This window comes from Polyodon spathula, chromosome 31, assembly GCF_017654505.1.
Source record: "Polyodon spathula isolate WHYD16114869_AA chromosome 31, ASM1765450v1, whole genome shotgun sequence".
Taxonomy (NCBI): domain Eukaryota; kingdom Metazoa; phylum Chordata; class Actinopteri; order Acipenseriformes; family Polyodontidae; genus Polyodon; species Polyodon spathula.
In genome coordinates, this window is record NC_054564.1 from 774,956 (window position 1) to 797,604 (window position 22,649).

General features: G+C 44.7%; 2 protein-coding genes across 2 annotated transcripts; both read left to right on the top strand.

The window, feature by feature from the left end:
- The first annotated feature begins 661 nt into the window (after positions 1-661).
- On the top strand, positions 662-2,155 carry LOC121303018 (inositol 1,4,5-trisphosphate receptor-interacting protein-like 1). The gene has a single exon (XM_041233415.1). The coding sequence runs from the start codon at positions 662-664 to the stop codon at positions 2,153-2,155; it is 1,494 nt and encodes a 497-aa protein (XP_041089349.1).
- Positions 2,156-3,362: 1,207 nt separating this feature from the next.
- Positions 3,363-21,207, top strand: LOC121303133 (condensin complex subunit 2-like). Its single transcript, XM_041233623.1, has 18 exons — positions 3,363-3,643; positions 4,711-4,962; positions 5,338-5,431; positions 6,173-6,265; positions 6,836-6,953; positions 7,302-7,450; positions 8,551-8,740; positions 9,545-9,636; positions 9,739-9,938; positions 11,070-11,215; positions 11,729-11,835; positions 12,248-12,367; positions 13,079-13,186; positions 13,963-14,130; positions 15,828-15,938; positions 16,996-17,063; positions 18,406-18,481; positions 21,094-21,207. Exons 2-18 carry the CDS (start codon positions 4,718-4,720, stop codon positions 21,151-21,153), a joined length of 2,145 nt encoding a protein of 714 aa, XP_041089557.1. The 5' UTR covers positions 3,363-3,643; positions 4,711-4,717; the 3' UTR covers positions 21,154-21,207.
- The last annotated feature ends 1,442 nt before the right edge of the window (positions 21,208-22,649 follow it).

Sequence of the window (22,649 nt, forward strand, 5' to 3'; positions counted from 1 at the left end):
GAAGAGGACGGTCTATACTTGAACCGCGATCGCAGGGGAAGCGTATAACGTTAGATTCGGATTAGGAAAGGATACGGTAAGCATATCCACACAGAGGACTAGACTGGGCTTGCATACAGGCGGTATATTAGCCACTAGGTTGGGCAGCTCTGGGCAGTTTTGCCCTCCCCCTATAAATAAACTAATTTTGCTTCATAAAGTCCAAATGAAAAGGTTACACTAGTGAGTAAGGTGCTAAAGACACTTTTTTTTACGTATTATTATATTATTATTATTATTATATTATTATTATTATTAACCAAGGTGACTTGCAGGTGTTCCAGGGCAGTGCAGGGTTACAATGCAAGCTTCATATTTAAACACAGTGTAGTTTACAGTAAGTGCAAATAATATAATACTGCTGGAATACAATATGAACTAGGATGCAGTCAGTTAGGATCACAGCATCACAGCAAGTTATATCTGCAGTGACAGATTAGCAGTGCAATAGTGCAAGGATAGCGCATCAGCTGAGGATCCAGTAATGTGGTGCTGAGGTCAGGAGAGTCCTCAGGTCACATTACATCCGGTCCTCCCCCTTTCTGGTGTCACAGGGTCCAGCCGGGGGGGCCGTCCCCCCCCAGGTCCCCCAGGGGGGAGCCCCGTCACTCTCTCTACCGAGATGGCCTTCCTCACCACCTTCTTGCTGCTCTTGTCTGGCGGGCTGCAGCACCCCTTGCTGGTGGGAGACGTGCATGACAAGCTGGGGTTCTCACAGTGGCAGGTGGAGCAGGAGAGGTTTCTCAGCTCGGAGATGGCAAGGCTGCACAAGGAGTTCGACCTCAACAGCTGGCCGGACCCTGCCCCCGAAACACCGGACCAAGAGCCAGAGACAACTACCGGGCCGACTCCAGCGCCACCCGAAGCCTGGGGCCCCTGGAGCGCCCTGGCTCTGCTTATCGGGGGGGGCTTGCTTCTGATGGAGGTGTGGGGGCGGGAGCCCCAAGAGGAGGGGGCGCCGGAATCGAGCGAGGAAGAAGAAGGAGAAGCTTTGGAAGAAGAGCCGCCGCTGGGCTTTGGTTTCGTGGAGGGCTTTGTGGACGACCTGCTGGGTTCCTTCCGCGGGCTGTGCCGGCCCGGTCTCCACCTGGCTCCCGCGGGCTGCGTGGGGGTGGGCAGCATGATCGAGAAATGGGGGTCCCGTTCTGAGCCTTGCTGGGACTTCCTGGTCCCCCTCGAAGCCCCGGATGGGTACGCCTTCAAACACGAAGCTGCGGACGGAGGGGGGGAGCTACGCGGCAGGATCGCGGTCTACCGGGGCTGTTCCTGCATTGGCCTGGGGGGGGCGCTGTGTCTGGTGCACGGTAACGCGAACGGCACCTCCTTGCTCCTCAGGGAAAAGCCTGATCTCTCTCTGGAGTCACTGTTTTGCTCCGGGATTCACCTGGACGTGTCCAAGGTACAGTTATGGTTCAGGTCTAACCTCAGGAGAGCCTGGGGCGCAGTCGCCCACAGGTACCATTTCCAGGTCTCGTTCATGGGCAGCGGTGGCACCTCCCCTTGCACGATCAAGCTGAGCCACCCTTCCCACCGCGCCCTCTGGATCAGCCTCACCCCGGCCGTGCGCTACCCCGGTTCGGAAGTGTACCCCTGCGCCACGCTCCTCCGAGCCCCCCTGGTGGACTGGCTTCTGTCCCTCGCTGTTTTTGAGCTTCGTTACCTGAACGCCGCGGCACGGCGGCTGCCAGCGCGCAGCTGCCACCTGAAGTGCCTCCGAATCCTGGCCGTCCTCCGGGACCGCAGTACCGCCTTCCCGCCACAAGAGGGCGCCGCCGTCCTGACGTCTTACCACCTCAAAACGGTTCTGATGCACCTGCTCCAGCTTCGGCCGGCCTCTGTGTGGGTGTCTGGGAGGTTGGGGGAGCAGCTGGCCGACGTGCTGCTAACGCTGGGCAGGTGTCTGGACCGGAGGAGGCTGCATCAGTTCGGGGTTCATCCTGGGGAGACGGGAGACCCCCTCCGCTGCGCCCCGCCTGTCAATCTCTTTCGCCCCCTGCTGGACGACCGGGGTGTGTACCTGCAGGCGCTGCAGGAGTATCGGGAGCTCCTGTCCCGAGCGAAGGCGCTGGTACCGCGGGGGGAGAATCAGTGCACCGAGCTGGAGCAGAGACTGTGAGCCTGGATGAGGTGCCGCCCGGTCAGCTTGTGAGAGGAAATCAGTCAGGAGTCAGTGTTTGTTTGTTAGCTTCTTCTTCTTCTTCTTCTTCTTCTTCTTCTTCTTCTTCTTCTTCTTCTTCTTCTTCTTGTTAATTTATTTTAAAAGAAGTCAGGCAGGAAAACCATTCACCCATTCCAGCCTCCTTCAAGAATGTTATTCAGGGACCAAAAACAGAGAAGGTTGGAAAACGCGCTCGACTCGGAACATTGCAGATTCTGCTTCATGAGATCATCAGGGGGTCGGGAATTAATGATCAGACAGGCTGTCGGGGAGCACGCCAGGACACGCTATGACAAACCAAACAAACAAACAACGAAGAGACTGATGGGAGAATAATATCACAATAAAGCTGACAGTGTTGAACGGCTGAGCGAGGCCTGTCACTTCATCGCCTCATCCATTCCTCAGCCTGCGTGTCCTTCCGTCAGCCTGCAGTTAAACAGCTGTGCCGCCTTCATTGTGCTCTATATACAGCTCATCTGCACGGTCATTCTGCTGCCCCCCCTCCCGATATACTTTTCCCATGGTTATATTGCACTATACCTGTGCTTCCTTATGCTTTACCAGACCTCTCTGTGCTTTACAATGCTTGCCTATGCTTTACCAGACCTCTCTGTGCTTTACAATGCTTCCCTGTGCTTTACCAGACCTCTTTGTGCTTTACAATGCTTCCCTATGCTTTACCAGACCTCTCTGTGCTTTACAATGCTTCCCTATGCTTTACCAGACCTCTCTGTGCTTTACAATGCTTCCCTGTGCTTTACCAGACCTCTCTGTGCTTTACAATGCTTCCCTATGCTTTACCAGACCTCTCTGTGCTTTACAATGCTTCCCCTTTACCAGACCTCTCTGTGCTTTACCATGACCTCTCTCTGTGCTTTACAATGCTTCCCTGTGCTTTACCAGACCTCTCTGTGCTTTACAATGCTTCCCTATGCTTTACAATGCTTCTCTGTGCTTTACAATGCTTCCCTATGCTTTACCAGACCTCTCTGTGCTTTACAATGCTTCCCTATGCTTTACCAGACCTCTCTGTGCTTTACAATGCTTCCTTATGCTTTACCAGACCTCTCTGTGCTTCCCTATGCTTTCCCATGCTGGCACTGTGCTGTATCACACTTTGCTGTGCTTTCACTATAGGAAACGTTTACAAGGTAAATTACGATATAAACCCTCCCTGTGTTTGACTAAGTTTTCACTTCACTTGCCCAAACAGTGCGTCACCAACGTCCAAACACGGGGCGAGGCGTCACGTACGCGGGGCCGAGCAGACGTGCGCGTTCTCACACGTATCGGCGCAAAAATTTAAAAAAAGTGAAGCGAGTCTGTGCGGCGAAAAAATATATAAAATAACAAAGAGGGTTATTTATTTATAATTATTATACATATATATATAAATATCCAGATAGGAGATTCCCCGCAGTCGAGTAAGACAGAAACAATAAGGTAAGTGTTTGCGTTTTATCGATAAATCCCGTTAAGCATTTAAAAAAGAAAAAAAAGATTCAAGTTGCGTCGATTGCTGTTTATTATTATTATTATTATTATTATTTATTATTATTATTATTATTATATTATTATTTAAAACATGGTTACCAAAACGGCCCCCGAGTTCATAATTAGCCACATAATATACTTTGAAGCTAATATTGGACTTTAAATCGTTTCATAAGTAGATGACGTCAGTCGGATTATATTTGTTATAATATCTTTGTGAATGATTTATATTAATTGAGAACAGAGCAAAATCTATTGCGCTGCAGATTCATTTCAGAGAAGCCCTCCTGCGATGTTTAAAATACAGTATTATTATTATTATTATTATTATTATTATTATTATTATTATTATTATTGTTGTTATTATTGTTATTAAAAGAGTCTTTTAATTGCACAATGACATTGTGAAATCGATTCCTCGCTGATTTTTAATAGGACAGTTGTACCACACTATCGTCGTATGTACTTTGACAGCGCATTTATTGACCGGGATCGACACACGGCTTATTTTTGGATAGGATTGCTTTTAAAGATGAGACCCACACGCAATCTGAAAGGACTAGGAGTGAGGCAATGCACGTTTGGAGAAAGTGAAAGACAGTTATCATGTTCACCATGTGTAGAGACAGTCAGAGAGAGAGACTGACTGACAGTCAGAGAGACAGAGAGACAGATAGACAGACGGAGAGAGAGAGAGAGAGAGAGACTGACTGACAGTCAGAGAGAGAGAGACTTAGTCAGAGACAGATAGATAGAGAGAGAGCGAGAGAGAGACTTACAGTCAGAGAGAGAGAGAGCGAGAGAAACTGACTGACAGACAGACAGTCAGAGAGACAGATAGACACAGTCAGAGAGAGAGAGACTGACTGACAGTCAGAGAGGGTGAGTGAGAGAGACTTACAGTCAGAGAGACAGATAGACACAGACAGACAGACTGTTTTCTTGTCATCCCTGAACTGCGCTCTCATGCTGTTTCTTGTTTTATTTTCTTGCGCCCCCCCCCCCCCCCCCCCCAGCGCTGCAATGAGCATGGCGTGGACGCCCCAGTCCGGGCCTCGCTCGCACGTCGTAGCCGATCTCGTCTCGGAGACTCGGTTCGTCTCCCCGTCCACCCAGCGGCGGCACGTCCAGCAGACCAGCACCCCGCTGCTTGCCGGCTTCCCTGGCAACGATGACGAGCTGGAGCGAAGACAGCGCCGCCGGTCAAGGGTCGCTGACCTGCACCTCAGCAGCCTGGACACATCGCTGGCAGATTCCCCGGCACAGCGGTGAGGGGAGGGGGGACGGGGGAGGGATAGAGAGATCTGTTCAAGTCAGGGAGGGGAGTACTGTAAGGGGCATCAGACAGACACAGCATTAATCTCAGTGTATGTTGACCCAATGCATTGTACATGTATAAACACACACACACATCAGTACAGGGATGAAAATAAGGCTCCCCTTGCACACCTGAGCTTGTTACCTAGACACACTGTGGCTGATCAAGCTGCTAGTAAAACCTGGACTGGGTGAAGACTCCTACTGCATGTTTTAGTGTCTGTGTGCAAGTGTGTGTGTGCAGTGTTCTGTCTGTATAGGTGGAATTAAATCAACATTGTTATTATTATTCTTATTATTATTCTTTTGGTATTTTTTTCTCTTAGAAGTGTGACAGGGACTCCCGCGTCTGTGCCTAAGCTATCCAACGCCCAGATTTCTGAACATTATTCCACCTGCATCAAACTGTCAACGGAAAACGTGAGTGGAGGGAAGCGTGGCTTCACAAATATACCTGGAGCGTTGATTTGACTCGCACACAGCTACAGCCAGAGCTTTCCCATCAAACTAGAAGTTTAGGATTGAGACGAGAGACATCATACAATAAGAAATAATAATAATAATCAACTATAAATTTATACAAACACAATTTAGCATCATATAATCAAGTAAACTGCACTATGATCTCGCCAAAAAAAGTCTACCGGAATCCATAATAGCAGTACAGTAGTATCTCATGTTAGATTTCGAAATGCCACGTTATTTAATTGGTCTGTTTTTTCGGTAAGTAAAACTACAAAGCGCTGTGCGATTGGCTATGTTTATGTAACATTGTTATCCAGCAGCTTTCATTCGATTTTTACGAAGCAAAATGAGTTTGTTCCATATAGAAGGGGGTGCGAAGCTTTTGGCCAGAGCTGTAATCTTGGGGCATGGGTTTGACAGACCTGTATACTTCAGGATAAATTGGATTTCACTGGATCATTTTCCCAGCACTGGGAATCTCCCTAGGATTCACTGACCACCTGTGTTTTTAATAAAAACAAACTGATGAACGCCGCTTTGGGTACGAATGTGATCAGATCTGGGATCGATAATCATTTCAGTAATTGGAAAGAGGTGTAACTGAAGTGTAATTGCGCAGTTAGAATCGGCGTTGACCGAGGGCGGGCTGCTGTGTGAAGCAGAAGTGTTTCTGAAGCTCTGTGTCGCTCTTGCTAGAAAATCACCACCAGGAACGCGTTCGGGCTGCACCTGATCGACTACATGTCGGACATCCTGAGAGAGAAGGACTCGGAGCTCACCAACTTCAAGGTGTGTTGAACTTGGCTTTGTGATTTTGTTTTCAAGCTGCAAGGAGGCGTGCCGGACCCTTTTAAAATGCTTTTTGTCTCAACAGTTAAACGTTTAAAAAAAAAATAGGTGTAGGAATCTTTAAACGATTGCTTTTATAAATCGTTCCTAGAAACTCGATGCACTACTGCAGTAGAATACTGCGTGTGTGTATGATTTTGATAAATTCGTATTTGTGTGTTTTTACATTTTTGAATAAGTAGTTATTATTTTATTTATTTGGCAGACATCTTTATCCCAGGCGACTCGCACAGGTGTTCCAGGGCAGCACAGGGTCACAATGCAAGCTTCATATTTAAACACAGTGTAGTTTACAGTAAGTGCAATAATACTAACACTGCTAGAATACAATATGAACTAGGATGCAGCCAGTCAGGATCACAGCAAGTTATATCTGCAGTGACAGATTAGCAGTGCAATAGTGCAAGGATAGCGCATCAGCTGAGGATCCAGTAAAGTGGTGCTGAGGTCAGGAGAGTTGTGGATTTACAGCCCTGCTTCTGTCTGTGTGTGTGTGTTGCCCGTGTGCAGGTAGCTGCAGGGACCCTGGATGCCAGTGCAAAGATCTATGCAGTGCGGGTCGATGCGGTCCACGCAGATACATACAGAGTGCTGGGAGGACTGGGAAAGGACTCCAAACCCGGGCCAGGTAGGCATCACGCAGCCTGGCGTCGCCCACAGCGCAATTACAACAGGATAACTATATGAGGCTCTGGGTTCCAGCGATTAAAGAAAGGGGGTTTAATATCAGGAGGTTCAAATCCCAGCCACTGACTCGCTGTGTGTGATGACCCTGTGCGTTGCACGGCAGTGTGATCCAGTCCAGGTTTTACTAGCAGCTTGATCAGCCCACAGTGTGTCTAGGTAACAAGCTCAGGTGTGTCTTATTAAACTCACAGTGAAACCAGGACTGGATCTGACTGCTGCGGAACGGGGGTGTGAAGTTACCAATAATTGCCAAATGATTTATTTCTCATGTTTTGTTTTTTTTTTTAAGAGGGGGAGCAAGAGGTCCAGGAGGAGGAGGAAGGCGGGGAGTCCGAGGGGGGGGCGAAGAAACCAAAACGAAAAAAAGCCACCAACAAGAAGACCGTGGAGCAGAACCTGAACAACATCAACAGCGCGGAGTCCGAGAGGAAGTGTGAGGTGCGAGCAGCAAGCATGCAAGAGAGTGCCTCCCTTCAGCAGAGCCACCTCGCATGTCCGCTTATAGCCTCCAGCAGCAGCCAAAGGCTTGAAGCATCAAGCTAGGATTTTAGGATTGAGACAGCTTGTCTTAAAGCTGTAACTGTACCTTGCTCAGAATAATCCCGGCTATTCTGAAAATACCCCTGGACCCTGCGGCACCATGTCTGTCTATAGCCATGGCGAGAAATTTTGCATCACCTAGAATTAAAAAAAAAAAAAAAAAAAAAAAAAAAAAACCCAACAAACTTTATGAACCATCATTTTGATATTTTTATTCAACATCATGTAATGAAACTACAAAATGATATCGCAAAAATAAGTCTAACAGAAGCCATAATAGAAGCACAGTGAGTATTTCATGTTGGATTTCGAAATGTCACTTTTTTTCAATTGGTCACTTTTTTCCATTTAAGTATGTGGGACCACCACAAAGTGGCGTGTAATTCAATATGATGCAGTGCTGTTGGCCACAGCTGTAGGACATCGTCCGAATCTCTTAAACGCTCCTGTGCAGAGTTTAGAAATACTAAAAACTCCAATTCAACGACAGTTGCTGGATTGAGCAGTCGTTGATCGTCGTGTTAGCCATCTTTAAAACGCTAAAAGGAACAGAAATTCCACGACAAACGTTTGCGACCAGAAGTCCTTTTCAGTGTCTTTGAGAACGTTAGCTGAAATGTTAGTCATTGGAAGACACTGAGAAAGGCCTCTAGTTGAAACGTGTCTCTTGTTGAATTTGATAAATTTTTGATACAGTAAATAATTAAGATTAGATAAATTATGGATAATGCAGATTTGAGGTGGCCGTTGGACTCCCGTTACACAGCAGTTTGATCCATTCCGGGTTTTTGCAAGTTTAATAAGACACCTGAGCTTGTTACCTACACTGGCTAATGAAGCTGGTTGAAACTGCTATGCAATTGGAGTCGTCTTGCCATCCTTTGCAATTACAGCGTATTTACACCAAACCTTACATAGCTAAGATAGTGTTTGACGTCACCACGCTGCTGTGCAGTGGGAGCCTGGTTTCCACCCCTGTCTGGTGCCTCTTCCTCCAGGTGGACCCCATGTTTCAGAAGATGGCGTCCTCGTTTGACGAGTCCAGCACTGCCGGGGTGTTCCTGCCGGTGCTGCGCGCTTTTGATTGCTACAGCGAGCTGCTCTTCCACTCCGACGTCACGCTCCTGCGCTCCGGACCGGCCCGGGAGCTGCCCCCCGCCTCCCGCGTCTCCGTGGCTCGTCTCCGAGGTACCCCTGGGGCACGCTTGCCACTGCGCTGTACCCCAGTGCTTTTCTCTGTAGTTGTACTGCGCATATAGCGCAGTTTCCCGGTAACGCCCATATAGAACCCTGTCAACCAGGCCCCTGGTCTGCCATGTTTATTAATTATAACGCCGTTTACAATTTACCCTTGTGACATTTTATGACATTTGTTTGAAATATCCGCAGTTTACCTTAGTTTACCATGTTTATTAATATGCTTTAACGTGCCTTGTTAGGCTTTACAATGCTACCCTTATGACATTTAGAAAGGTTAGTTTACCGTGGTTTGTTAATATGCATTACCAGACCTCTCTGTGCTTTACAATGCTTCCTTATGCTTTACCAGACCTCTCTGTGCTTTACAATGCTTCCCTATGCTTTACCAGACCTCTCTGTGCTTTACAATGCTTCCCTATGCTTTACCAGACCTCTCTGTGCTTTACAATGCTTCCCTATGCTTTACCAGACCTCTCTGTGCTTTACAATGCTTCCCTATGCTTTACCAGACCTCTCTGTGCTTTACAATGCTTCCCTATGCTTTACCAGACCTCTCTGTGCTTTACAATGCTTCCCTATGCTTTACCAGACCTCTCTGTGCTTTACAATGCTTCCCTATGCTTTACCAGACCTCTCTGTGCTTTACAATGCTTCCCTATGCTTTACCAGACCTCTCTGTGCTTTACAATGCTTCCCTATGTTTCACCAGACCTCTCTGTGCTTTACAATGCTTCCCTATGCTTTACCACACCTCTCTGTGCTTTACAACCCTCGCCTCTTTTTGTCTCCCAGCATCCCTGCAGCAAGCCCAGGAGAAATCCTCAATCTGCCCCTCCCTGGAGGATTTCTCCTTCATTCAGTGGAGCAGCGAGTCTCACGACCAGGTGCGTCCCTTCAAACAAAAAAAAAAATGAAACTGTTCCCATTGGAGTCTTTATTCCCAGCCCCGCTGTAACACCGGCTCGCTGTCTCTGCCTGCCGTACAGAACGTGTCAGAGATGCTGGAGAAGTACAAGCGCAGCGATCACGCGTTTGACGTCAACGCGGAGCCGGAGAGCGAGCCATGGGACTGCGGGCCCAGGGGAGACGAGGACTTCGACGGCGACGCCTGCGAGGAGGGGAAGGAGGGAGACGCGATCCGGGACGTGGAGCGGCGCGAGGGCTGCACGGCCAGCGAGCGCAACCGGTAAAAATCGCGCGGCAAACCCCGCGCAGCTAGGGACAGGCGTTTACCATCACCCCGTGGAATGAAACAATTTCAGCTTCATGAAGTCGAATGAAACCTGCCTGAGTTTTAGGTTTTATTTGTTTTTTAACCCTTAGCGGTCCATTTATTCAGCGCTTGTCTGGCGCGTCGGGTCCAATTTATTTTCACACGCGCTGTTTAAAATATATTTTTTCCGCCCCAGAGTCAAACAGGTTTAAAAGGCACTGCATCGCAAAAGAACACAGTACTGCATCTCCAGCCAAACCCCACCCCTTGCTCGCTGTATTTTTCACATACCTCTTTATAGTTGTGCATACTGATCAATCCTCCCCTGATCACTCGTTTTATCACCAAACTCCTCAATAATGCGATCAGAGTCATTATTTTATTACTGTAACATCTCAAAAAGCTGTGCAAATGTCCGTGATATTCTTTGAGCGCTGGATGCAGAAGCAGCTCTCTCCTTTGTTATGTTCGTGTTATCTCTGTGGTGCAGGGGGGGCTATCAGATACGCCCCTTTTTTTTCTGCTTCATTTCCGGCTCCTATCGGTCTCACTCTGCAATTGAAAGGTTTTCTCTGCTTTTTACGAAGAAAACACGACTAGAGACCCGTGCTTGACGTCTTTCTGATGATGTCGTCCAGGGTCCCACATCGGACTGGAAAGGGAAAATTATGAGAACCGTGTAATCAAACTACAAAAAGTCTAATAGTAGCACAGTAGCATTTCGTATTAGATTTCGAAATGTCGGTTTACGTTTGTCACGTGTTCGTCAAGTAGATAGGGGTGAACTACAAAGAGGTTTGTAATTCAGCATGTTAACAAAACATAATTCAGCAGGTTTCATTCAAATTTAAGAAGCAAAATGAGTTCATTTTGTAGGGTGGTGCTAAAGGTTTGGCCAGAGCTGTGTTTTATAAGGTTATCTTACCTAGTCTTGTATCTTGGAAAGCGATTTATGATGGTGGCCCACTATGAAAGGTGCTGTATAAAAGTAAAGATTATTATTATTATTGTTATTATTAATGTCAAAATCTAACACCATGACGTTGCTGATATGTCAGTTCCCATCGTGGTGTCTGATCCCGTTCCCCTTTTTGGTGGTTCCAGAGATGTTATCTCAATCGGAGAGGGAGATATCGGGACCATGTGCCTGCAGCTGTCCTCCAAACCCGGGGAGTACTCCTACTTCAGCCCCAGGACCATGTCGATGTGGGCAGGCCCCGGCCACTGGCGCTTCAAACCGCGACACAAGCGTAAGACACTTCATTCGGTCCAGTATTAGATGGCATTCAGCATGGTTGGAGATGTGTAAGGAATCTAATATATAGGCTTTCCTCTGTGCGTGAAGGAGCACACAGGATTTAAACAGACTTTAACAAGGCTCCTTCATTGATTCCAATAATCAAACACTTTTGATATAGCTTAGTTAGACACAATAACGAGGATACTAGTTATTAACAGAAATGAAGCAGCCAGTATCCGTCACTCATTTCTTGAAGCAGCAGCGGACTCTGCTGTGTGTTTTGAATCTTGATGCTTTTTGAAGTCCTGCTGTTTTGTACAGTCTCTGCTGCGCTTAGTTGCTGGCTGGTCTCTGTGTGTCAGCAAACGGGATGACCAGACCACTCCTGCTTGCACCAGGTCAGTAGAGGTCAGTTTTACTGACCCTTTCTCAGGCAGTCAAGCATCCTGTCCCCGATTAGCCGGTAGATAACAAGGCACTTGGCACGGCTGCACTGTTCTTTGATTTTATTTTTTTTCTCCAGAGGATGAGGTCCCAGAGAAGGAAAGGAAGACCAGGAAAGCCAAGAAAGTCTTCGAGCTGAACTTCGACAAAGACGTGAACTTCGAGGTCTACTTCCGGGTCACCAGGGTCAGTGCCGTCACTTCTTCCCGAATCCGTCTTGCCTGCTTTGGGACAAAAGGCTGCAGGAGATTTAATTATTTATTTATTATACTTTCAGGGATGGGAATGAGACTCCTGTTGCACAGCAGTGTGATCCAGTCCTGGTTTCACTATTCTGGGTTTAATAATCAGACATACTGTGGGCTGATCAAGCTGGTAGTAAAACCTGGAATGGGTGACACTGCTGTGCAATAGGAGTCTTATTGCTAGCCCTGCTACTTTGCTTTACAATGTGAAAGTGTCTGGCTTTTATGTTATTATTATTATTATTATTATTATTATTATTATTATTATTATTATTATTAATAATGATGATGATGGTGTCCCAATATCTTATCTTGTAAAGACAAGAGTTTCTATTTTTTTTGTGTCCCTCCAGGCAGCAACAACCTTCGCCAAGTCCGCCCTGGACAAGCCGAACAAGAAGACGACTCTGCCAGCAGACTTCCACTACGAACCAGACCGGCTCCTGAGACTGAGCCTGAAGCCAGCCAGCACGGTGAGAGCGGACTGGCCAACCCTCCTCAACACTACTGCAGCCAGAACCAGCCCTCCTCAACACTACTGCAGCCAGACCCAGCCCTCCTCAACACTACTCCAGACCCAGCCCTCCTCAAGGCTACTGCAGCCAGAACCAGCCCTCCTCAACACTACTGCATCCAGACCCAGCCCTCCTCAAGGCTACTGCAGCCTGCAGCCAGCCAGACCCAGCCCTCCTCAACACTGCTGCAGCCAGACCCAGCCCTCCTCAAGGCTACTGCAGCCAGAACCAGCCCTCCTCAACACTACTGCATCCAGACCCAGCCCTCCTCAAGGCTACTGTACAGTTATGGGCCACCGTATATATAGCTATAACTATGGCCAAAAGTTTTGCATCAATCCATGATAACAATGAAAAACAATCCAGCCTGATTGCGTATTCAGGGTGCATTACCTTCAGTAGTCACTTAGTGGAGACAGCTTCAAAGGTTTTGCATCCCCCTATAGAATGAAGTCATTGTGCTTCATGAAGTCGAATGGAAGCTGCTGAATAATGTTACGCTAACGTCTTGAATTGCACGCCGCTTTGGAGTTATCCATGGACTTAATTAAAAATGTGACACTGAATGAGCTTCTCACAGTGGCAACAGATTACCTCAGTTCCAGTGCTTCCACTGGCTGTTTAATGAAAAGATTAAACTTCTTTTTTTTTTTTTTTCTCCCAAAACAGCTCTCAAAATTGTCGACAAAGCGTCTCTCTGGGGAGCATGACGAAGGGATCGGGGAGTACGACTATAACAACCCCAACGACACGTCCAACTTCTGCCCAGGGGTGCAGGTCAGCCTTTCAGCACAAGGAACCCAAAGAGCTTCATTCATTCACTCGCTCTTCACTCACTCACTTGCTTTGCTTCACTCACTCGCTCTTCACTCACTTCATTCACTTGCTCGCTTCACTCCTTTTGCTTCACTCAGTCACTCTTCACTCACTCATTCACTCACTGTTGCAGCTTTTATGTTTGCATCGTAGTGTAGTCTAGTCTGATTTGGTTTCTGTATACAGGGATGGGAGTCTCAAATTGCACAGCAGTTAGATCTGTTCCTGGTTTTGCTGTGAGTTTGACACCTTACCTGTGCACTGCGGCTAACCAAGCTCGTAATAAAACCTGGAATGGGTGGAAGTGCTATGCAATAGGAGTCTTATTTCCCTCCCTGCTTTCTTAATTTCCTTTTCCATGTCCAATGCTGTGCACATGCAAACTCGTACACAGATAGTGAAACATGTTTCAATACAGGGATGGGAATAAGACTCCTTTTGCATAGCAGTGTGATCCAGTCCAGGTTTTACTACCAGTTTGATCAGCCCGCAGTGTGTCTAGGTAACAAGCTCAGGTGTGTCTGATTATAAAACTCCCAGTGAAACCAGGACTGGATCACACTGCTGTGCAGCGGGAGTCTCACTCCCATCCCTGCAGTAATCTGTTACAATCCAGACCGCAGGCTTATCACCATGGCTGTTGGTCGTATACTTTGAAAGGTATTGCAAGGTGCTTCATACATTGACAGAGAGTTGAATTGCATTGCTAAGCCCCGGCTCTCTGTGTGTGTGTGTAGATGGGAGACAGTGATGGTGAGGACGACCACAGTGGCTTCACGGGTCCGGACGGCATGTTTGAGATGACTGGTCACCCCGGCACCGGAGAGAACGGGCTGCCGGGCAGCGCCAGCGGGGCGGACATCACCTCGTACGGGGAGGACAACCTGGTGGCAGAGCCACAAAAGGTAACGCCACGAAACGGAGGCGTGGCACTTCACTTAGAGTCCCCCCCCCCCCACAGTAAAAGCACCCAGCGAAGTGTGCCGGACCACACAGGGTTTTTATTGTGATGTTTGTACAGCTGGGGCCAAAAGATTTGCCTCACCCAGAATTATGATTTGAGACATTTAATTAAAAAAAAAAAAAAAAAAACTGTACAAACTTGATTTTAGATCTTGAAATCAAAGAGAAACTACACGGTGATATCAAGCCTACTGGAAGCCATAATAGTAGCACGGTAGTATTTCACGTTAGATTTCGAAATGTCTCGTTTAACACCACCGTGTTATCTGGAGGGCTTCTCATTTTCTGTGGCTTTTCTAATCTCCTTTTTAAAAAACTCAACGGATCCCTGTTCATCCTCTCGCATCTCAGTCACAGCTGAGAAACTCGCTTGTTCATTTCAAATTGGAAGCGATTCCTCTTTTGTTAATGTAGATACAGTCACGCTGCAGAGCGACCGGTGTCCTGGGGGGAAAAAAGTGGATCGCAGTCTAGAATTTAAAGGGGGTTGGGGTGGGGGTTCCACTGTTTCTAAGGGTTACGCATAGATCGCTGTACCAGTGCTGGGGAATTAGTAGATCGGATATATTAACAAAAAATATATACTTTTGAATGGATTTTGTAATTTTACATAAATAAGATTGGACGTATTTGACAGTATAATGATAGATAAGAGAATGCTGTAATGTACATTAACAATAAATCCTTCATTTAAAATGTTTGTAAGTGTAATTTGTATGTCTAACAAACGTCGTTGCGACTTTTTGGTAGATATTTACATTGAGATAATATAAGCAATGCTAATAATACTGTATGATTGTATGGCATTAGAATATATCACTGAAACATTAAAGACTGACAACATTTTGACGTGTAAAGCCTTTTAATAATATCCAGTAAATAAATCAGTGAAACCAAGAAAGAGATGTGTGAACACATTACCATACGATCTGGCAAATGAAATGATCAGACAGAAAATGCCGAGTGCAGTTAACTTCTTCCTTTTCCCTTGCTGCGCTTGCGTGATCTCCTTTTTCCCCTCTGTCTACTTTTTCCCTACGACACCAGCATCAAATGCTTGATTTTTTTACATGCTAGCTAAAGACGGGTCTCTTGTTAACTGTGTCGCGATCTCGTTCGGACCCTCTGCTTGGTAATCGAAGGCTTGGCCAATTTTAAAAACCGAGTTGTTTTGCAGAAGAAAAAAAAAAACCTGTAATCAATTTTACTATTAACAGTTTCTCAGCTGAGATTTGAGATACACGAGAGGCTGAACAGGGATCAGTTGAGTTCTTAAAGGAGAGGAGAAAAGTCAGAAGCCCTAATTGTACTGTGCATCCTTTGATTTGTGCTCTACATTTCCGACTGTAGAAGCATTGTGTTTTGCCTTTTCAATGGCATCTCTCTTTAAATAGCTGTAAAATCTGAGTGTGTGTAGTTCCTTAGAAACAAATTGTTCCACAGTAAATGCACAGCCAAGTGTAATAAAACACAGGGCACAGGGTTTATATATAAACCGATAAGATCATACACTACTCTCTCTTCTATAGAAAACTGCTTTCAGGCTGATCCATTCCTGGTTTCATTAGGAGTTTAATCACACACGTGAACTTGTTACCTGCTCTGCAATAAGAGTCTTCCCTCTTTCTTTCTCGTGCAGGTGAATAAAATCGAGCTGAATTACGCAAAGACAGCGAAGAAGATGGACATGAGGAGGCTGAAGAGGAGCATGTGGTGTCTGCTGACGGACCGGGAGGACAAGGCTGTGGAGGTGAGACACGAGATCCGGGTTCAAACCACAAGCCGTTTGTTCAGCGCAATGGAATGGAAGGTGCCGCACCCTTGCACCTCTCTTAGCAATTAATCCTCAAAAATCTTTCAGGCTGGGGCAGGGGTGTCCAGTCAATCCCGGTCCGGGAAGCGTGGTTCCTCTCCAGGTTTTACAGGTAAAATGAGACACTGACCTGCTTCAGGGTCTGGAAGGATTTAATTAAACAATTTGGAACACGGTTGGATCAAAATCCAGGAATGGAAGAGGCAGCTGTGAAGACCCCTGATCTGGGGCTTGGACTCGATTTAAAAAAAAAAAAAAAAAAGATTAGGCAAAAAATACATTTCTAGTTTCTGCAGTCAATCAAGCTTTATTATCTTAAGACAGACCTCTTTGTCTTTTTAAGGAAATAAAAAGGATGGATTATTGAAGTTAGGGCTTTTTTCTCAAACAAGTGTGCCCAGATAAATGCTTTTAGAGGAATAATTGATAAATTGTGTAACGTTTTTTCTTAATCTTATTAAAATTGAACAGAAATGATCTGTCACTGATAAGTCCTGAAAGCCCTAGGGTTTGTTTTTTTTTGCTTTTGGGCTAGTGGTCTACACCAGGGTTCCCCAATCCTGTTACTGGGGGACCCCCTGTGTCTCCTGGATTGCATTCCAGCTGAGTTTTCAATTACTTAATCAAACCCTTAATTGAACTGTTAATGTGCTTAATTAGACCTTTTTAATTGCTCAGCTCCTAAAAAGCTGCCAATTTTCAGTTCCTTATAAAGTGGTATTGTTTACTTGAACATGTTTCATTTTGGGGACTCCCTTCAGAGTGGCGCATCCAGTAAAGCACGGAACACGCTTCGGAGGACAGCGTGTGCTCGTCTTCGCCGCTCCCGAGTCAACGCGGGGGTGGTAAATAATTAATAACAAAATAATTGGACACGACTAAATTAGGGAGAAAATAACAAAGTAATAATTAGCTACTACTAAATTCGAACGGGCTTGCGATCTCAGCGCTGTGCTGCCGAGCGTCTGTCCTGACAGTCTCTTGTCTTCTGAAGGAGGAGGAGCAGAGAGAGGTGACGGGAGAGAAGACTTTCTGTAACTCCACCAGGGGGCTGCTGCACAGGTAAGACCTCCTAGTTCATCTACAGCTCTGGACAAAAGTTCTGCATAACCTCGACTGAGACATAAACAGAAGCTATAGGAACACAATTTAGACCCTTTTATTTAACATCATGTAATCAAAGAAAGTACAAAATGACATTGCAAGAAAAATACCATTATAGTAGGATGTTCGATTTCGAAATGTCAGATTTTTCAGTTGTCAGTTTTTTCTGTCGTGTGGGAAACTCCAAAGCGATGTGCAATTCAGTATAACACGGTAACATTGTTCAGCAGCTTTCATTTGAAGCAGAATGAGTTCATTCTATCGGGGGATGCAATGCTTTTGGCCAGAGATGTGCTGGTGTAATCTCATCCACGTTAATGTTGATGTCTTTTATGTTTAAGTTTAAACGTTTTTAAACGTCAGGGATTGAAGTAAGACTCCAACTGCATAGTAGTGTCACCCATTCCAGGTTTTACTGGCAGCTTGATCAGCCCACAATGTGTCTAGCTAACAAGCTCAGGTGCGTCTTGGGAAACTCACAGTGGATCAAACAGCTATGGATCCCATCCCTAATTTTTATATATGATATTATCTGATACTTGAAATCTTGACTTTATTTATTTTTATGAAAAGGTAACATTGATGTATTTCTCTAAAGCAGGAATGGATCAGACAGCTATGCAATGGGAGTCTCTTATTGCCATCGCTGTAATGCAGGGGTCTCCAATCCTAGTCCTGGAGGGCCCTCCTGGTTTTTGTTCCAACTGTACCCTAAATTACTTAATTGGAACAATTAATTTAATTAAGTAAAATAGGTTTATCAACATCATATCATCAGGACACTCATTACTGCATCTCCAGCCCCACTCCTTATTAACTGTATTTTTCACATACGTCTTCAAAGTCGTGCACACTGATAAATCCTCACTCGTTTTATCACCAAACTCCTCAGTAATGCGATCCAAGTCATTATTTTATTACTAGAACGTCTCTAAAAGCTTTGCAAATGTCTGTGATATTCTTTGAGCGCTGAATGTGGAAGCAGCTACCTTGTTTGCTTGTGTCTGCGTTATCTCTGTGTGTTGCTCAAATTTGATTTTTTTTTGCCTCCTGTCGGTCTCAGCTCGGCCACTGAAAGATTTTCTCTGCTTTTTCCAGAGGAGAAAAACGACCACAGACCTGTTCTTGACGTCTTTTTGATGATGTCGGACTGGAAAGGGAAAATTGTAATGTGGGACCCGGTCCCACACAGGACCGCAAAGGGTTCAGTTTTTAAATGTTTAGGAAGCGGAAGTGGACGCCCCCGTGCCTAACCTGGCTGTCTGATTTTGGTCTCCTTGGTTTTCTGTCTCCTCTCTAGGCTGCCCTCTACGATGGCACAGAACCTGTCTGTAGCTCTGGCCTTCTCCGCTCTCCTGCATCTAGCCAACGAGAAGGTGGGTACTGCAGAGGAACCCAGGGGCCTCGTCAAACCCCAGCCATCGAGGGGCGCGGGCTGGTCTGCTTTTCATCCCAGCTCTCGACTATTATATTATTATATTTTTCCAAGGTCTTTTACAATTGATGTGTTTTTTTTTTTTTTTAAATGCACTGGATTCAAGGCACACACTGCCTGTGAAACATGCCGAGTCCTGGAGAGAAGTGTCTCCAGTTAATCAAATAATAATTAGACCAGTAAGTAATTGAGAGCTCAGGGTGGAAGGAAAGCCAGGAGACACAGCGACCCCCTCCGGGACCCAAGTTTGACAGCCCTGGGTTAAGCTGCTAAATCGACCATCAATACATTGTGCAATTTGGTGTGAAATGTCTTTATAATATACAGCACTAGACCCTGATATTGATGAGATCCAGCCCTCTGAAATGTCTTTATAATATACAGCACTAGACCCTGATACTGATGAGATCCAGCCCTCTGAAATGTCTTTATAATATACAGCACTAGACCCTGATATTGATGAGATCCAGCCCTCTGAAATGTCTTTATAATATACAGCACTAGACCCTGATATTGATGAGATCCAGCCCTCTGAAATGTCTTTATAATATACAGCGCTAGACCCTGATATTGATGAGACACAGCCCTCTGAAATGTCTTTATAATATACAGCACTAGACCCTGATATTGATGAGACACAGCCCTCTGAAATGTCTTTATAATATACAGCACTAGACCCTGATATTGATGAGATCCAGCCCTCTGAAATGTCTTTATAATATACAGCACTAGACCCTGATATTGATGAGATCCAGCCCTCTGAAATGTCTTTATAATATACAGCACTAGACCCTGATATTGATGAGATCCAGCCCTCTGAAATGTCTTTATAATACACAGCGCTAGACCCTGATATTGATGAGACACAGCCCTCTGAAATGTCTTTATAATATACAGCGCTAGACCCTGATATTGATGAGATCCAGCCCTCTGAAATGTCTTTATAATATACAGCACTAGACCCTGATATTGATGAGACACAGCCCTCTGAAATGTCTTTATAATATACAGCACTAGACCCTGATATTGATGAGATCCAGCCCTCTGAAATGTCTTTATAATATACAGCACTAGACCCTGATATTGATGAGATCCAGCCCTCTGAAATGTCTTTATAATATACAGCACTAGACCCTGATATTGATGAGATCCAGCCCTCTGAAATGTCTTTATAATATACAGCACTAGACCCTGATATTGATGAGATCCAGCCCTCTGAAATGTCTTTATAATATACAGCACTAGACCCTGATATTGATGAGATCCAGCCCTCTGAAATGTCTTTATAATATACAGCACTAGACCCTGATATTGATGAGATCCAGCCCTCTGAAATGTCTTTATAATATACAGCACTAGACCCTGATATTGATGAGATCCAGCCCTCTGAAATGTCTTTATAATATACAGCACTAGACCCTGATATTGATGAGATCCAGCCCTCTGAAATGTCTTTATAATATACAGCACTAGACCCTGATATTGATGAGATCCAGCCCTCTGAAATGTCTTTATAATATACAGCACTAGACCCTGATATTGATGAGATCCAGCCCTCTGAAATGTCTTTATAATATACAGCACTAGACCCTGATATTGATGAGATCCAGCCCTCTGAAATGTCTTTATAATATACAGCACTAGACCCTGATATTGATGAGACACAGCCCTCTGAAATGTCTTTATAATATACAGCACTAGACCCTGATATTGATGAGATCCAGCCCTCTGAAATGTCTTTATAATATACAGCACTAGACCCTGATATTGATGAGATCCAGCCCTCTGAAATGTCTTTATAATATACAGCACTAGACCCTGATATTGATGAGATCCAGCCCTCTGAAATGTCTTTATAATATACAGCACTAGACCCTGATATTGATGAGATCCAGCCCTCTGAAATGTCTTTATAATATACAGCACTAGACCCTGATATTGATGAGATCCAGCCCTCTGAAATGTCTTTATAATATACACAGCACTAGACCCTGATATTGATGAGATCCAGCCCTCTGAAATGTCTTTATAATATACAGCACTAGACCCTGATATTGATGAGATCCAGCCCTCTGAAATGTCTTTATAATATACAGCACTAGACCCTGATATTGATGAGATCCAGCCCTCTGAAATGTCTTTATAATATACAGCACTAGACCCTGATATTGATGAGATCCCGCCCTCTGAAATGTCTTTATAATATACAGCACTAGACCCTGATATTGATGAGATCCAGCCCTCTGAAATGTCTTTATAATATACAGCACTAGACCCTGATATTGATGAGATCCAGCCCTCTGAAATGTCTTTATAATATACAGCACTAGACCCTGATATTGATGAGATCCAGCCCTCTGAAATGTCTTTATAATATACAGCACTAGACCCTGATATTGATGAGATCCAGCCCTCTGAAATGTCTTTATAATATACAGCACTAGACCCTGATATTGATGAGATGCAGCCCTCTGAAATGCCTTTATACTATACAGCACTAGACCCTGATATTGATGCGATCTGCTGCTAACTCTCTCATTTTAATTCTTTCAGAATCTGGATTTGCAGAAAATGGAAGATTTGTCCGACATTCTCATAAAACAAGGCCACTGATTTTTTATATATATATATATCAACTGTTTTTAGGTTGCATTTTTTTCAATTGTTTTTACGGATGTTAAATATTTTGTGACTTTTACTGTCTTCGAGAAATGTTTTTTTTTTTTTTTTTTTTTATCCTTCTATCGCTATGCGACAGAAGAGGCTAATAGATTAAATTAATTCTTATTTATTGCACTATGACACTAACCGTGCGAGCACTTCTGTTAGAGGCTGACCGACAATCCTCTCTCTCTCTCTCTCTCTCTCTCTCTCTCTCTCTCTCTCTTCCTTTGACATTGAAACAACGAGTAAAAGGGAACTGTCCAAAAGACCTGCAGGCTGTGCCAAGTTACAGCCCAGCCCAGCTCAGATGCATGGCTATTGTCTGGTTTCAAGTGTTTGTTTTTCCCCCCTTCTGTTGCTCCTATATTTCGTAGCAAAAGCTCGTTGAGAGACATGAAACGGTAGACGGGACGGTCCAGACGTGACAAAGAGAAGAGCCCTTTTATCAAACAAAACAATAACGAATCGCAAGACCTCTATAACCCTACCCCTTCAGAGGAGACCTCTATAACCCTACCCCTCAAGAGGAGACCTCTCGGGTCTGAAGGTCTGATTAATGATAGCACCTTGTAACAATTTATTTATTTATTTTTTGGTTCCTGGGTAGTAAGTGTTATTTCCTAATTGCTTATGCCTCAAAAGTATAGAAAATGGCTATTATTCCCCACAAACTTTGCTTTTGTGACCAGGACAGTGATATTTCAAAATAGCACTATTTCCAATGGGAAAACGGGTGAATGTGTGTCTTTTTGTTCACATAAAGTCAGAAAAAAACAACATATGAATCCAAATGAACATGTATTTATACTGTAAATACAGTATAATCGTAAATCTCGAAAAACTACTCACTTCTAAATCTTTTGTAGTCATTTTTGTATAACGTTAGTATAAATGCATGTTAATTCGGATTTATATGTTGTTTTTTTCTGACTTTATGTGAACGAAAAGACACACAGTTGCCCGTTTTCTCATTGGAAATAGTGATATTTCAAAATATCACTGTCCTGGTCACAAAAGCAAAGTTTGTGGGGAATAATAGCCATTTTCTATACTTTTGAGGCATAAGCAATTAGGAAATAACACTTACTACCCAGGAACAAAAATTGTGGTACATAGTGTAGTTTAGTTAGTGCAGAAACAGGCGATGCATCTGCTATAGCAAACAGTAAAGTCGCGGACTCTCGCCTGCCCTGTAGAGCAGACTGCATTGCAGGAATGCTTTTGAATCGCATAGGAGATCGTCACTCAGTAGAATTATAAATATGCACGAAAGGGTTACACTTAAAAAAAAAATAATAATAATCCTTAATCCGGATCAGCGCTTTGTAAGGATCAATAATGCGGGACTGGCGTTCCTCTTTTTATAAAGGAAATTCACGTCTCGGTATTTTCTCTTATTATTTTAACGCCTCTATTGTGTTTATCTCGACTGCTTTGTTGTGTGT